Consider the following 16,263-nt stretch of genomic DNA (forward strand, 5'->3'; position numbering starts at 1 on the left):
ATAGTCTCGTAATTCACTGGAAAGACAAAAGATAGGAAAGCACAATACTCACTATTATCCTTTTGCTATAAAGGATATAAGTGCAAGAGATCCATGGACCAAAGTTTTGGGGAGAATGGGGAGCAGAGTTTCCATACCACCCTCCCAGAACTCCATGTGTTCTAACCAGGAGGCTCCCCAAAGCTCCTTGTTTGAGAGTTTTTATCTGAAGTTATATAGGCATTTGATTAAATCATTAGCTAGGCTTGGGCACCTTAGTGGCTCAGTTGGTTAAGAGACTGCCTTTGGTTCAGGTCATGATCCCAGAATCTTGGGATCAAGTCCCACATCAGGCTCCCAGCTCCTTGGGGAGTCTGCTTCTCCCTTGACCTCCCCTCTCATGCTCTCTCACTCTGTCTCTCTGAAATAAATAAATAAAATGTTAAAAAAAAAAATCATTAGCTAGGCTTGAACTCCGTCTCCAGTCCCCACCCCTCCTGGGAGTTGGGCTGAAAGTTCCGACCCTGTTGTCGTGTGGTGGGTTTTTCTGAAGTGGCCAGTCTCTCCCTTGAAACTGAGTGCCCACCGTGAATGGTGAACGTAAACTCACATGTGGTCCAAGGGAGCTCACGGTGAATAACAAAAGCTATTCCTAAAACTTAGGACATTCCAGGCGTTTTTGAAACTGTGCTGGGAACTAGAGATAAAGACCAAAAACATTTTACTGATCTTGCCTCATTCAAAATCTGAGTGTCCCCTGTGGCTCTAACCTAGCCCAGTATACGGTGGGCTTCACTTGAGCAGTTATGGAGGTTGACTTCTGGAAATCCAGAAGGCACCCTGGGGCTGGGCACCAGGCAGTTTGGTCTCTCTTGCTGCCCATCTCCACCAGCCTGGGGCAGCTCGCTTCCCTGGACCTCAGCGTCCATCTCTGCCATGGTAGTGTGTGCTGGCTAAGCCCTTTCTAGCTCTGTAATTCTTTCCTTTTTATTTTCAGTACCTGGGGTCCTGGACCACAGAAAAGGTTAAAGGAAGAGTCATCGAAATACTCTTCAGTTGGACTGTCTGGTTTCCAGAGGATGTCAAGATCCGAGATGCTTACCAGATGCTGAAGAAACAGGGTCAGACTCCATGGCTTACGTTGCATTTCCGCGTCACAGTCGTTCTGGTTTTTTGTGTGCTTTGTGGTTTTCTCGGTGAAAGCTGGGCATCTTGCGTAGGACAGTAGAGTCTGAGACAAATGATTTTTTTAAAGATTGTTTTATTTTATTTTATTTTTTTAATTTTATTTATTTATTTGGCAGAGAGAGAGATCACAAGTAGGCAGAGAGGCAGGCAGAGAGAGGGGGGAAGCGGGCTCCCTGCTGAGCAGAGAGCCCGATGCGGGGCTCGATCCCAGGACCCTGAGATCATGACCTGAGCTGAAGGCAGACGCTTAACCCACTGAGCCACCGAGGTGCACTAAAGATTGTTTCATTTTTTTTAAAAAACTTTATTCACTTATTTGAGAGAGAGCATGAGTGGATGGGACGGGGGGAGGGAGAAGTGTGGGGCTCGACCCCAGGACACTGGGATCACGACCGCAGCCAGAGGCAGATGCTTAACCGAGCTGTGTCTCCAGGTCTCGGTAGCACCTATTTGTGGTCCTGCCCCTCCCCCAGGGCCACAAGGCTTTCTTTTCTGTTTGGAAGCTGCAGTCTGTTCCCACAGCTGAGGAGTGCAGGGTTTGTCCTTTGCCAGCACTTGAAGGTGCTTGTTCTGGAGGAGAGAGGACGGAAGTGGGACGGCAGGCCTTTGCCGTGTCTTTGCGTGAGTGCCTGGTGAGGCCCTGTGAAGAGCCTGTTGCTCCTGTGCTGGTGTGGGCCTCAGAGGTTCTGTGTTCTCTCACCTGCTCACTCCAGCCTATACACAATTGAGAAACAACTTTATCTGAATTTTTCGCCTTGGTGTTGCCTTCCATCTTTCCTCGGAGGCCCTGCCTTCCCTTAGATTTCAGGTTGTTCTTGGCTCTGTGTTTTCCGCCATGATGGATTCGGGAAAAGTGGTAGATCTATAGGTTGTCCCGTGTTGTGTTGTTGGGGGTGGAGTCACGCAGCTTGTACCTTTCTGTGTCCTGAGCAGAAGTTGGGAGTCCACAGAGCCTTGTAGAAGAGGGAACCCGGATGGGGCACCTGGGTGGCTCAGTTCGTTAAGCGTCTGTCTTCAGCTCAGGTCATGACCAGGGTCCTGGGATTGAGCCCCGCATTGGGCTCCCTGCAGGAGGCCTGCTACTCACTGTCCCTTTGCCTGCTTGTGCTTCCTCTCTTGCTGTCTCTCTCTGTCAAATAAAAAATTAAATCTTAAAAAAAAAAAAAAAAAAAAGGAACCTGGATTCAGGATGGACTGTTTTTCTCCATCACATGTACTCAGGGTCATGGCTTGTACAGTAACTTCTGGGCCCTGGGAGGTTACGTACCTGCATGTAATGATCAGTGTTCTTATAGTAGCGTCAGGCCCATGTCCCACTAACCTTAGGGTCTGGTGCTGATCTCACTTGGTTGGTTCTGATGTCCCTGTCTTGTGCTGGTTCCTTGAGGTCAGCTGAGGGAGGATGCAGAGGCTTGGTCATACCCTGGGTCTGTCCCTTTAAGGTCATCGACAGTGTGTTCCCAATGGGACATAAGAAACTAGGAGTTTCTGGACTTGATGCTGCTTCCTACTGAAGTCAATGGGTACCATAACCATATCTTAACTTCTAGGAATCGTAAAGCAAGACCCTAAACTACCAGTGGATAAAATTTTGCCTCCACCTTCTCCCTGGCCCAAGAGCTCTATCTTTGATGCCGATGAAGAAAAGTCCAAGGTAAGGAGCCCCTCTCTGACCTTGGTGGCAGCATACCCCTTCTTTTAGGGATTTTCCTGAAATATCCCCTGGGATGTGCTCTGATCCCTGAACCAAAGTTGGGGGGATGTGAGGAGGTGGGTTAGTGAGTTCTCTCTGGAGCAGGCTCTTAGAGTGGTAGCGTAAGGTCTGGATGTTTTCTCTATGGATGGGCCAAATAGTAAATGCCATGTTAATGTACCCTCTACCTTATCTGTATAAGCATTCCCGAGGGAAGGAAGGTACAAAAGGATAACCCAAGTGGGCAAGGTGGATGGTAGGTTGTATTCAGTGTATGTGTGGTATTGAGGGAAGATGGTGGAAAGAATTGGTTGTGTGTTCACTCAGATTTTTTTTTTTAGTGCCAGTAAGCCTGATCCTACCCATCTTCCTTCTGCTACCATCTCCAATAATTGTTGCTCCTCAGACATCAGGAAGGACAGGGATGAAGAACTGGGGATAGCTTTAGAGTGCCTCTGCATGGAGAGAGGGCCCTTGAGCACTGGTGGTGGCCGTGTGTTTGGACATTACTATTCTTGGTCACTGATAGGGTCTGAGAAATGAGTATCAGGGAAGCTCCAAGCAGTGTAGTGATAGAGGCTTGGGGACCCTCTGCCTCTAACTGCACCCCTGAGCTGCACCTTCCCTTGGACCTAGAGGTTCAGTGGCCATGGGGTCAGAACAAGCAGGATTGTTAGGTTCTGGGCTGTCTTTCCCTCTGGTTCCTCTCCTGCCAGTGCCTTTCAGAGGCAGAGGGTAGGAAGAGGAGGGATGGCACGGCCTTTGGAGAAAGAGAGAATCCTGTGTCACCTGGGGCAAGCTACTGAGATGCTCTGGGCTTCAGTATAGCCTTTACTCCATCAGTGAAGACTGAGTGACTCCCACAGGCATGGCATTCTGCTAGATCACCGAGGTGTATCAGAGGGTGCCTGGCCCAGGACAACCTCAGCATTAGTGACATTTTGGGCCAGATAATTTTCCTGCTGGGGGCTGTCCGGTTGAGAGTAGGGAGTTTACAGTATTCCGGCCTCTACCTGCTGGATGCCAGTAGCACTCCAGTTGTGACAACCAGAAAGGTCTCCAGTCTTTGTCAGATGTCTCCGGGGGGCTGTCTCTTCCACCTTCCTACCCTGTTGAAACCCAGGGGTCTGTGGGGAGAGTCTAATACCTCCATGGCCTCACTGTGAGGACTTGGTAAGAGGATGCGTGGAAAGTCCGCATTCTGTTGTTGTGACTGCTGCTCTGGGCCATCTGACACTGGGGGGACGGCGTCTCACCGGCTCTTGTTCACCCTGCAGCTTCTGACGAGGCTTCTGAAGAGCAACCACCCAGAGGATCTTCAGGCTGCAAACAGGCTGATCAAGAACTTGGTCAAGGAGGTGGGCATTTTTCCACGGGGCTCTGCAGAAGCAGCATTTGACACCACTGTGTGTGCGCTGGAGGGAGTGGGTGTACAGTTGGCCGAGGAGAGTGGTGTCCTCTGGGCCCAGAAGGGGGACACAGCCGCGGGCTCCCTGAAGGGCAGCAGGACGGTGAGGGGAAGCAGAAATCCTGCTGTGTACTTTCCAAGTACTTCTGTACGAGAGCCCCAAGCATGTCATGGACCCCAATGTCTGTCCCAGTGACAGAGTCCAGTTTGGGAATCTGGTCCCTGGACTGCATTGTCTTTTGCAGGAATTCTGGGCTCCGCGTTTTCTTCGCCACTGAGTGAACACTCCCACCCACTTGGTGTTCTAGTGACTTCCCTGAGCTTCCCAGCTCAGTGCCTCTTTCCCGTCCCTCGTTCATGCATTATCCAGGCCTTTGCTCCTCACCTCCATCCTCTTTCTTCTAAAAGGAGCAAGAGAAATCCGAGAAGGTGTCGAAGAGAGTCAGTGCCGTGGAGGAGGTACGGAGCCACGTGAAGGTGCTGCAGGAAATGCTGAGCGTGTATCGCCGGCCCGGGCAGGCCCCGCCGGACCAGGAGGCCTTGCAGGTACTGGTTTTACAAAATCAATTCAAGGAGAATTGAGTGTAACTGACACATTAGAAATTACACATATTTCAAGCATATTCGATGTGTTTTGACATGTGTGTGCCCATGAAGCCATCATCACAATCAAGATAGTAAACATGTCCCTTGCCCCCCAGAATTTCCTCATTCCCCTGGGTTAGCCCTCCCCTCCTTTCATGTCTCCACATCCTCTAAGCAACCATTGCCTTGCTGCGTGATCTGATTAGTTTATACTTCCTAGACTTGTATGAAAGGAACAATAGTTTTCTTTCCTTCTTCCTCTTTTTATCTTTCTGGCTTCTCCCTCTAGCTTCTCCCTCTTGGCATAACGGAGATCCATTCATGGCGTGTGTATCAGTAGTTTGCTTTTTTTTTTTTTTTAAGATTTTATTTATTTGACAGAGAGAGATCACAAGTAGGCAGAGAGAGAGAGGAGGAAGCAGGGAAGCAGGTCCCTGCGGAGCAGAAAGCCAGATGCGGGGATCGATCCCAGGGCCATGGGATCATGACCTGAACTGAAGGCAGAGGCTTTAACCCACTGAGCCACCCAGGCACCCCAGTAGTTTGCTTTTTATTGTTGAGTGGTATTCTATTGTGTGCATTACAATATATCCATCTTTTGATAGATAATGGGTTGTTTCCAGCTTTGGGTGATTGTGAATTAAACTGCTATAAACAATTGTATACAGGATTTTGTGTGAACATGCATCTTCCTTGGGTACACACTTAGGTGTGGGATGGCTGCATCACATACTAAGTGTATAGTTAACTTCGGAAAATAGTTGGCTGGTTTCTTAAAAAGCGGTTGTGTCATTTTATGTACCTAACAGCATTATACAAATTCCAATTCCCCCACAGCCTACACATCTCCATCTTTTTTTTTTTTAACACCTTTAGTGTGAATTTACTTATCCTAAAAGCAGCCATTAGCACTAGCTAGAAGAATTTAATCAGCCCTAAAAGAAGTCCTTTGCCCATTAGCACACATCTGTACCACTCCCCTCAGCCCCTCATTCCCCACCCCCCACCTCAGTGGCTCCTGGCAACCACTGATCCATGGTCTGTGTCTGTAGATCTTCCTCTTTGGACATTTTATATAAATTGAATCCTACAACATGCCTTGAGTCTGGCTGCTTTCACTTAACGTCTGGAAGATTTCTCCACCTTGTAGTGTGTATCAAAACTTCATTCCTTTTTCTGGCCGGGTAACCTTCTGCCATATGGCTGCCTCGCGTTTTGTTTGTCGGTTCCATCAGTTGGGCATCTGGGCTTCCACTCGGCTATTATGAATGATGTTGTGAACATCTGTTAACTAGTTTTCTGTGTGTGCAGTGTAAGCTTTTGATTTTCTTCAGTATGGATCTGTGTCTGCAGCTGGAGTTGCTGGATCATCTAGGGGGGTCCGTTTAAGTGTCTGAGCAGCTACCAAGCTGCTACCAAGTGTGCCAAACCACTGTGCCAGTTACAATCCCACCAGCAAGAGGGGAGGGCGCAGTTTTCCGGACCCTGCCAGCACTTGTTACTGCCTGTCTTTTGGTAATAGCTCTCCCGGTGGGTGTAAAGTGGGATCTCACTGTGCTTTTGAAATGTATTTCCGTGGCGACTTAAGCTGAGCTTTCTTTCCTAGGTCTCTTCGCCGCTTGTGTAACCTCTTGCTGAAGATCCTTTGCCCAATTTTTAATTGGGTTGTCTCTTAACTTTTGAGTTGTTAGGGTTCTTTATATATCCTGGATACCAGTCCTTTGTTGGACTTTGTCCTTTAATCTGGGAGTTGGATCTGTGTATTGTCTTTTGTCGCTGGGTCTGTCGGTGTCCTAGCCGTGCCACCACCGCCCAGTGCAGACAGATGGTGGTGGGACTGGAGTGCTGTCAGAGGCAGCCGCTGGGAGTCTGTCCTTCCAGCTCTGCTCTTCTCCCTCCTTCTGCCAGCTACATTTGTCTTGTCCGTCTGCATTCCAGCTTTTTGTGCTTCTCTGCACAGGAAAGATGGCTTTTACGTAGCTCCTTAGTTTCCCTGTCCTTCCATTTCACAGAGTTAGCAAAACAAACTAGTAGCTTTCCTAAGTCCAGATTCCTGAGAGACCAATCTGTTTGTCCAGCAAGGAGTCGTCGGGAAGGCTGGCATGCTGGGCTTCTAAATAGCACAGCTTTCCCCACCCAAGATGGTAACGAGCTAGGAGACAGGAGAGACATGGCACGAAACAAAACTTCTTCCTTGTAATGGGCAGAGCCTACTTTGGAATAAGCGGCACTTTGGAATAGCTAGTGGCTTCCTAATACTGAAGCCGAGTCAGGCAGGTTTACCTACTGCTCAGATAGCACTGGCTCACCGCTCTTCTCCCCACAAGGGGCTTCCTTCTCTAAAACGTAGGGCTGGTGGGAGCGGAGCCGAATGTGCTTGCGTACAGGCAGGGAGCTCTTAAGAGCAAAGTGGCAGCAAGGGGAATCCTTCCTGCTTCCTCCTGCTGCTTCCCGACAGCGACAGCGCGGGAGAGAAGAATGAGGCATCAACAAATCAGCTTCAAGACAAAGGGAGCAGGGGCCAGCAGTTGAGACGACTGTTTTCCGAACAACCCCTCAGTCCAGTATTTGTTAGATAAAGATAACAATCAACAAAAGAGTTTAAGGAGATTATAGATAAGCAAGATATGCCTGATCAAGCAGTATAGGATTTGTGGTTGAGTAAACACATTTAAAGGGATCATCTAATTAACCTCAGGTAATCTCTGGAGAAGAGGAGGTAACAGAAAATAGAAGCAGGCCACCGTCCACCCTGAGCGGGCGCCGGGCATCCCCAACTGCTCCTCTTCAAGAACGTGTATCATGTATTGTCCTCTCCCCCAGAGGAGGATACTGCTGCTAGTACATGTTTAAGCATGTTTGGTCAGTATGTTCTTCTAAGGGACTGTTAACACCTCTCCCGGACTCCCCTAGCAGATAGATCATTTCACCAGCCCTGGGGAAGGGGGCAGGGAGCATTACCATCAGGGAGGACTGCAGTGTTAAGTTAGTTGGGTTCCTTTGAAAGGAAGTCTAACATGCACAGAAGCCAATGTCCTCCTCAACACCGAGCATGTGGAGGGTGACGCTGTCCAGAGCACTCCCCTGCGATCAGGAGAGTGAGACTTCCCAGATGTTATTGTTGCGGACTGAGGTTTAGTCCTGGGAGAACCTGCAATGGGAATCAAGGAGTGTTGTTGGAAAAGGAAGACTGGCATCAGACAACAGTTGGATGGGGAGTTTGGATGTTAGTTTTATTATTTTTTTTTTTTAAAAGATTTTATTTATGTGACAGAGACACAGTGAGACAGGGAACACAAGCAGGGGGACTGGGAGAGGGAGAAGCAGGCCTCCTGTGGAGCAGGGAGCCTGATGTGGAGCTTGATCCCAGGACCCCGGGATCGTGACCTGAGCCCTCTGGATGGCTCAGACGTTTAATGACTGAGCCACCCAGGTGCCCTCTGGATGTTAGTTTTAAAGCAGAGTAATCTCTTCAGAGTTCTATGTGGGGTTATCCCATTATTAAAGCTCTTCTAGGAGGCAAGGAAAGGAGCTTGGAGAAGAGCTAATACCGTACGTGCTCACAATGTAGATTCTTAGGCCTCTGTCATCTTTTTAACTATTTTAAAAATTCAGATAACTGTAGCCCAAACTTTTTCTGACACTGTAACAGCCATGTCATTTCAAACCTGCAGTCATGCATTTGGGACGGACTAAGGAGAATTTCAGAAGCCCTAGACTCTGCTGTGTGCTTATTGGAGGCACCTGGGGCCTTGCCATGAAACCAGGCTGTTTTCTCAGGTCGTGTATGAGCGCTGTGAGAAGCTGCGGCCCACGCTGTTCCGGCTGGCGAGTGATACCACGGACGATGACGACGCGCTCGGTAAGGCAGCTCTCCTTCTCTAGGCGCAGCTGGGACAGCGGAGGGCAGAACACACATGCCCCTTCCTGCTGAGCTGCGGTGGTGCCAGAGACCAGACAGAATGGCTTTAGGTTCTGTGGCGGCTGGGCTTCCGAAGGGCTTGCCCCGTGTTGGCTTAGAACTGATTTCCAGGACGCTCGAGGCCTGAGCGAGCAATCATCAGCAGGTCTGAAAGCATAGAGAAGGGTGGGAATGTGCGGTGAAGGTTGGGTGCAAGGGAAATACTAGAAGGAAGATTAACAGAAGTCTGAGGAACGGCTGCATCTCGAAGGTTTCACCAACCTGAGTGCCGCTGGGGCTGGGTCACCAACCTAAATGAGGCAGGCTGAGGAGGAACGGAGGGGATAATGGTAGGGACTGTGGAGAATGTTAATACCTGTGGACAGGGATTACAATATTTTATACTTTTTGTTACGGAAAATTTCAGGACATGTGCAGGGAAATAGTGGGATAAATCCTGTGTGCCCTTCACCTGTGGGTAACAGCCACCAGCTAGCACATGACCCATCTTTTTTCCTCTTGTTGCATATGTACTGCTCTACCCCCATCGCTCATTCTCTCTGAAGCAAATTCCAAATGTTTTAAGGTAATCAGATAGTGTTAAGATTTCCCTGGGCATTTCTCTCTAAACATTTCATGCCAACCCTCCGGCCTCCTCCTCCCTCCCTTTTTTTTAAAGTTCTGAATCACTCAGAAAAGCCATACTTTACAGTGCTATTTTGTAAGCCCTTTTTTAATGGATAGCCCCTCTGTTCTTTTTCTTTGTTATTAGATGAAAAGCATGCCCCTTTTTCTCTTCTTATTAACATATAATGTAGTATTTGTTTCATGGGTACAGGTCTGTGAATCATCAGTCTTACACAATTCACAGCACTCACCCTAGCACATACCCTCCTCAATGTCCATCACCCAGCCACCCCATCCTTCTCACTGCCCTCCCCTCCAGCAACTCTGTTTGTTTTGTGAGACGAAGAGTCTCTTAGGGTTTGTCTCCCTCCCCAGTCCCATCTAGTTCATTTTTCCCTCCCTTCCAACCACAACCCCCTGCCCTCCCTCTCAAATTCCTCATATCAGAGAGATCATATGATAATTGTCTTTCTCTGATTGGCTTATTTCACTTAGCATAATATCCTCTAGTTCCATCCACATCATTGCAAATGGCAAGATTTCATGGTTGGTTTTTTTTCTTTTGGATGGGTGCATAATATTCCATTGTGTGTGTGTGTGTGTGTTTGTGTGTGTGTGTGTGTGTACACACCACATCTTTATCCAGTCATCTGTTAATGGACATCTAGGTTCTTTCCATAGTTTGACTATTGTGGACATTGCTGCTATAAACATTCAGGTGCACGTGCCCCTTCGGATTACTACATTTGTATCTTTAGCGTAAATACCCAGTAGTGCTATTGCTGGGTCGTAGGGTAGCTCTATTTTCAGCTTTTTGAGGAACCTCCATACTGTTCTCCAGAGTGGCTGCACCAGCTTGCATTCCCACCAACAATGCAGGAGGGCTCCTCTTTTTCCTCATCCCCGCCAGCATCTGTCGTTTCCTGACTAGTTAATTTTAGCCATTCTGACTGGTGTGAGGTGGTGTCTAACTGTGGTTTTGATTTGTATTTCCCTGATGCCAAGTGATGTTGATCACTTTTTCATGTGTCTGTTGGCCATTTGGATGTCTTCTTTGCAGAAATGTCTGTTCATGTCCTCTGCCCATTTCTTGATTGGATTATTTGTTCTTTGGGTGTTGAGTTTGATAAGTTCTTTATAGATTTTGGATACTAGCCCTTTATCTGATATGTTATTTGCAATATCTTCTCCCATTCTGTCAGTTGTCATTTGGTTTTGACTGGAAAAACATTCCCTTTGACCTACAAAGTTTTTCTAGGCCTCAGTGTTCTGATGGCATGCCCCATGGTATTTAATGTTTTTGCATATCTGACCCTTCTTACAAATTGCTGATATTTCTTATAAATTGGATCGGGGGCTTGATCGGATTCAGGATCGGTTAGAGCAGGGATTGGGGAAGCAAGAACATTTCGTGGGTAGTGGTCAAGAGGCCCCTGGTTTCTGATGATCTCTTCATGATTATGGTCTGAACCCATCATTTTCTCTGTTTGCAGTGAGCTCAAAAGCAATCAAATTTTTAAGCAACTTGCCTGTGCCAACTAAAACATTTTGCTGGGTGAATTCACCCCCATGTTATAGCTTATGTCCACAGTTAAGAAAATTGGCAGGAGCCAATTTCACAAAAGCTTATGAAGTTTTTGGAATCCAGTGTGTATTTTATATTTAGACGACATTTTAATTTGGATGCCAAGTTTTCATCAGAAGTACTTGATCTATATTTAGATTTTAAGAAATTACAGGTAAAAACATACATTCATGTTTGTTCCCTACACACTTAAAAGCTCTCCAATAAGTGAATAAAGTACCAAAAAAATCTCTTTTTAAAAGTTTTTTGGAAGATTTTATTTATTTGAGAACACAAGCAGGGGTGGTGGTGGGAGACAGAGGGAGAAGCAGACTCCCCTTTGAGCAAGGAGCATGACATGGGGCTCAATCCCTGGACTCCAGGATCATGACCTGAGCCAAAGGCAGCTGCTTAACCGACTGAGCCCCCCAGGTGCCGCCCCCTGAAAAACTCTTAATATTCACATTCACATTGACAAAACTGTTTTTAAGTTAATTAAATATTAAAGTTTTAGTTTCTTAGTTGAAATAGCCATGTTTTAAGTGTTGATCCTTGTGTTGGAAGGTATTGGGAACAAAGGCGAAGAAATTTGGTTTCTCCTGCATCTTGAACGAGAGGTGTTGGGGTTCAGGGACTGAATAACTAGGTCTGCTAGGGTCCTGATCACATGATTTGGCAGCAGGAGGCATGGATATACTGAACCTGGTAGAGCTGCGTGGCCGCTACTTTCTGGAATGACTTTAAAAAGAGTGAGATTGTTGGTGGATAACTAAGGGGGTGTTCTCATTTTCTCCTCCTCCTTCAGCGGAGATTCTCCAGGCAAATGACCTCCTCACCCAGGGAGTTCTGCTGTACAAACAGGTGATGGAGGGCCGAGTCATCTTTGGGAACACAGTGACCAGCTCAGTGGGAGACCTAGCTGTCTCCAGAGGTATGTGCAAAAAAGCCTCTCTTACCTTCTGCCTGGACATCCTGCAAATCCCGGAGAAGAAATGGATCCTTAGAATATTCTGCGTTGTGGTGTGGAAATGAGAGGCCTTGCCCTTTCTTCCCCTTCCCTTCGAGAGTTGGTTTTATGTAGCCAGCCTCTGCCACATGTGCCATCACAAACTGATGGGCAGGCTGGAGCCCGCCTCTGGTTCTCCACAGGAGCACATGGCTATTTTGCACCCAGGTTTTGATTCCTCTTCTCACGAATGCTTACTTAGAAGAGCTAGAGACCAAAAAAAAAAAAAAAAAAAAAAAAGATCTGTGTTGGTGGTGCCTAGCAGGCTAGCTACATCAGAATCATCTGGAATACTGGCTAAAACGCAGATTCTTAGGTCCTCAGCTTGGAGCTTTTGTATCAATACTCCTTAGCGCGTGGCCTGGAGATTTGTGTTTTTACCAAACACTCCAGTGATTGTGATGAGCTGTTCTCAAAAGGCCTGTGAGGCGGAGACGTCAGCTGTGTTGCTGGCCAGGTTGATTGGACGCCTTGCAGAGGACACCGATTGCTGGGGTAGGAAGGCAGTCCTCAGGCTGCGTCCTGTCCTATTCCAGATGTCAGCGCAGGCTCTCCACCGGGGGGGCACTGAGGGGCGGTGTGATGTCTTCTGTTTGGGAGGAGGCCTCTGGGAAGCGGACAGTCATTCAGTGGGGACTTTGCGCGCATCCTGACATATTTTCCTGACTCTTGTGTAGTCTTTCAGAAACCCGCAGGCTGCACGAAGAGCTGCGCTCTGATTGACTTGGAGGTGGACAGTGGATCTGAGCAGGCCGGGACTGTGGCACCGTCCTTGCTTCACCAGGACCTGGCAGCCTTAGGTGAGGGAGGGTGTTTACGGGGAGCAGGCACAGAATGGCCCTGACTCCCAGGGAGAGCGAGTAAGCTGGTTCTGCTTGGGGAGACTATGCCTGTTTTCAGAGGGAGCTGGGTATACAGTAGCCCCCTCGTCCGTGGTTTCAGTGACTCGCGGTCTGAAAGCAGATGAGCCTCCTTCTGACCTAGGGTCAGAAGGTCAGTAGTAGCCTAGGGCTGCGTCCCATGCCTACGTCGTTCACCTCACTTCATCTCATCACGTAGGCATTTTATCATCTCCCACCACAAGAAGACAAAGGGTGAGTACAGTATAATATATTTTGAGAGCGAGACCACATTCACGTAACTCTTACTGCAGTATATTATTTTTATTATCTGTTACAGTGTCTAAATTATAAAGTAAACTTAATCATAGACATGTATGTGTGGGGAAAAACATAGTATATGGAGGGATAGCTACTATCTGCCTCTGCAGGCATCCACCTGGGTCTTAGAACATATCCCCTAATGAATAAGGGGGAACTGCCATCCTGGGAAGTCCTCATCGCATTTAGTCTCAGATTTGCCATGGGTGACTTGAATGATTTTGGGTAATTTGCTTTGCCCAGGCTTTCTAAATGTTTTAGAAAGGGTGAACATGGTATCAATCTCCAGCTCCTGTCAGGTAGAGTTACTGGTGCGCATCTTTCTGTTTCTTCCTTCTAGGACTCAGTGATGCTCCACATACCAACAAGGTAAGGAAACTCTTCCTAGGGGCTGGAAAGGAGGTCCCTCAAACCTACGTTCATGAGGGCAGCACTGCCTGGGTAGTGAGGGGAGGGGCCACAGCATAGCCTGGTGGCGGCTGGACTTGGAGGTCCAGGGCCTCTTCCTTACTGTTACTGTCTGGCTTCAACCCCCAGAGAGACACATTTTTCCCTCTCCTTATACTCCTACCCTCTTGAGTGGTATCCAGGCTCCTGCTTACTGAATGTCAGATCAGGAGTCCTGTGTTCTCTGGCTCTTTTTCTCCTCCTGTCCCAGGAAATGCAGTAAGCCTGTGTCCTGGTGTCACCATGGCTCCTGGTCATTCATACCCTGGCCTTATTTTAGGCATTCCTGGTTTGACAGGTTGCTGGTCAGAATTGCTATAAGGAAAAGAAGAATCCCCCCGCCAGCATGCTGCCCGGTGGTGGTGTTCAGAGCCCTTCTGCAGAAAGGAACTTGCTGGATCTCCTCTCCCCACAGCCATGTCCAGGGCCTCTGTGAGTCTTGTGGGCAAGGAACATAGAAGAGGGGCTCCCGTGCGTGTGCTTCTTGCTCATCGTGTGGGGGGCAGGCTGACAGGCCGTGTTAGTGGACGGTAACACGGGGCACGCTTGGAGATAGCCAGAGACCTCTCTCCCTGGGCAGGCTGCTTCTTTCCTACCCAAGGTTCTGTGTGTGCTTCCCCTTTTCTCCTTTGACTCCCCATCCCAAGTCAGACAAAAAAAACATGCTTTGGTTAGGACCTCTGCAAAAAGGGGTTGCTTTAACTAGTAGCAGCAGTAGGTGATGGTTTTGGTGTTCACAGGCTTTTTTTTTTTTTATTACAATGAAGTTAAGCAAAATTTGATCACTAGAGAACTAGATAACTAGATAACTAGAAAGGCCCAATTATCACTCTCTAAAGATAATGTCGAATGTTCCTTCTTTGCTTTTCTCTCTGTGTGTAATGGGTTATGTTGTTTATTTTTTATACACATGGAATCATCATTTACAAACTGTTTCCCAGCGTGGTTTTTCCATATCACATCTTTGATACATGTCCATGTCAGTTTCTATAAATTTGTCGCATTCTGATGGTCGTATAATAATCCACGTGCACATAATACTCATATATTTAGTCACTGCCCTCTTGTGGGTGTTTAAATACCTTTCAGTTCAGAGGCACTTGGAGCATTGTTACAGTGCAGATTACTAGAGGTAGAAGCGCTCCAGTGTGTGAATCTAAATGTGTGAACATAGATCCTGCTGCTTTGCCTCTGGAAGGCTGGGGCACTGTGCCTTCCCATAGCAGCCTGAGCACCTCCGTGTCTGTGGTAGAGACACGGCCCTGGCGGACAGGAAGACGTGCTGGGACGTCATTCTTGTTTGCACTCAGAGGGGGGATGTCTTTCCATTTTCTCCTTGTAACCACTCAGCTGGGGGCTGGTAATCTTCCTGATCGGTATGGGTTATTCTGCAATATAGTTTCAGTTTGTATCGAAAATGTCTTTGGAGTGCCTGGGTGGCCCAGTCCATTAAGCATCTGATTCTTGATCTCAGCTCAGGTTTCGGTCATGAGTTCGAGCCCTGAGTTGGGCTCCTTGCTGGGTGTGGAGGCTACTCACAAAATGTTCTCAATTTACATTCCAAATGGACAAAATCATGAAATGTGAATGACATGGTCTGTGTAGTGGTGTTATCATCTTCCTAACGCCCATACCATATGTGGGAAACTTAACCTGAGCAACATGTCAGAGGCTGCCCGGCAACTACAACCCTCATTCCTTTAATAATAGCTCTAGTTTGCTGGGTCCTTAGGTGTGCACAGTCCCCTCAATGCTTCTCATTTATTTTCTCATTTAATTCTAATAACCCCATGAGGTAGATGCTAGATGATTTCCATTTTACAGATGAGAAGACTGAGGCACAGGTGAAATTACCCATCTAAAGTCTTACCCCTTTAAAATACACACACATATATGTATTTCTTTTTCTCCCTCTTTATTACCTAACTCTTCAGAAAGCCTAATCAGATTCCTGGAATTTTGTATTATTTTTGCTAGTGTTGATATTTTTTTCATTTTTTTGCAGGAATTATGTTCCACAGAAGAGCATTCCTAAGGAAGTGCCCCCTGGCACTAAGTCCTCTCCAGGTTGGTCCTGGGAAGCTGGGCCATTGGCTTCTTCCCCATCCACCCAGAATACACCGCTGGCTCAAGTGTTTGTCCCTTTGGAGTCTGTTAAGCCCAGTAAGTACAGTTTTACCTTCACCACCCCCTACCCTTGCTATTAAATACCCAGCTTTATCTGCTCTGGACTGGTAGGGGGTGGCTCTTAAATTGGGGAAGGTGAGTGCTAGGGATTTTGCCTGGGGGCAGAGGGTAAGGAGGTGGCTTCACAGTCTCTTACCTACTGTTTTTCATAAAGTTTTCTGGCTTGGGGTTGACACTAAAGGTGAAGGATATTGGCAGGCAGATTTTAATTAGGGGACTCGAGTCTTTTTAGACATGATGCTCACTCATTTGAAATTGAAGGGAATGTCCAGTGTGGCAGAAATAACTCTGAAGAGGTGGGATTAGGTGGAAAGGAAGAACTTGGCTAGTGGCCATCTCCCATGGGGGGTCCTCGGTGCAGGAGAGCAGAGGTTCCCTCCTTACGAAGGAGGGAAGGTGACTGCATGTGGTCGGCACACCGGCATGGGAGCAGGACACACCCAAGGTGCTTAGATGTACGGTACAGGCCCTTTTCTCTGGGCACACAGCTCTCCCGTGTCTCTGTGTGCTGATGTCAC

General features: G+C 47.7%; 1 protein-coding gene across 1 annotated transcript in view; it reads left to right on the forward strand.

Moving 5' to 3' along the window:
• The window catches only part of GGA2 (golgi associated, gamma adaptin ear containing, ARF binding protein 2), a 39,565-nt gene that overhangs the window by 18,150 nt on the left and 5,152 nt on the right, over window positions 1–16,263 (forward strand). The window contains exons 5-14 of the mRNA XM_032844030.1: window positions 977–1,100; window positions 2,718–2,821; window positions 4,138–4,218; window positions 4,677–4,814; window positions 8,634–8,715; window positions 11,751–11,876; window positions 12,629–12,751; window positions 13,452–13,480; window positions 13,857–13,990; window positions 15,564–15,721. Coding sequence (XP_032699921.1) covers window positions 977–1,100; window positions 2,718–2,821; window positions 4,138–4,218; window positions 4,677–4,814; window positions 8,634–8,715; window positions 11,751–11,876; window positions 12,629–12,751; window positions 13,452–13,480; window positions 13,857–13,990; window positions 15,564–15,721 — 1,099 coding nt within the window. The remainder of the gene's footprint in view (window positions 1–976; window positions 1,101–2,717; window positions 2,822–4,137; window positions 4,219–4,676; window positions 4,815–8,633; window positions 8,716–11,750; window positions 11,877–12,628; window positions 12,752–13,451; window positions 13,481–13,856; window positions 13,991–15,563; window positions 15,722–16,263) is intronic.

Source organism: Lontra canadensis, unplaced genomic scaffold (assembly GCF_010015895.1).
Source record: "Lontra canadensis isolate GAN:19392208 unplaced genomic scaffold, GSC_riverotter_1.0 scaffold146, whole genome shotgun sequence".
Lineage (NCBI taxonomy): Eukaryota > Metazoa > Chordata > Mammalia > Carnivora > Mustelidae > Lontra > Lontra canadensis.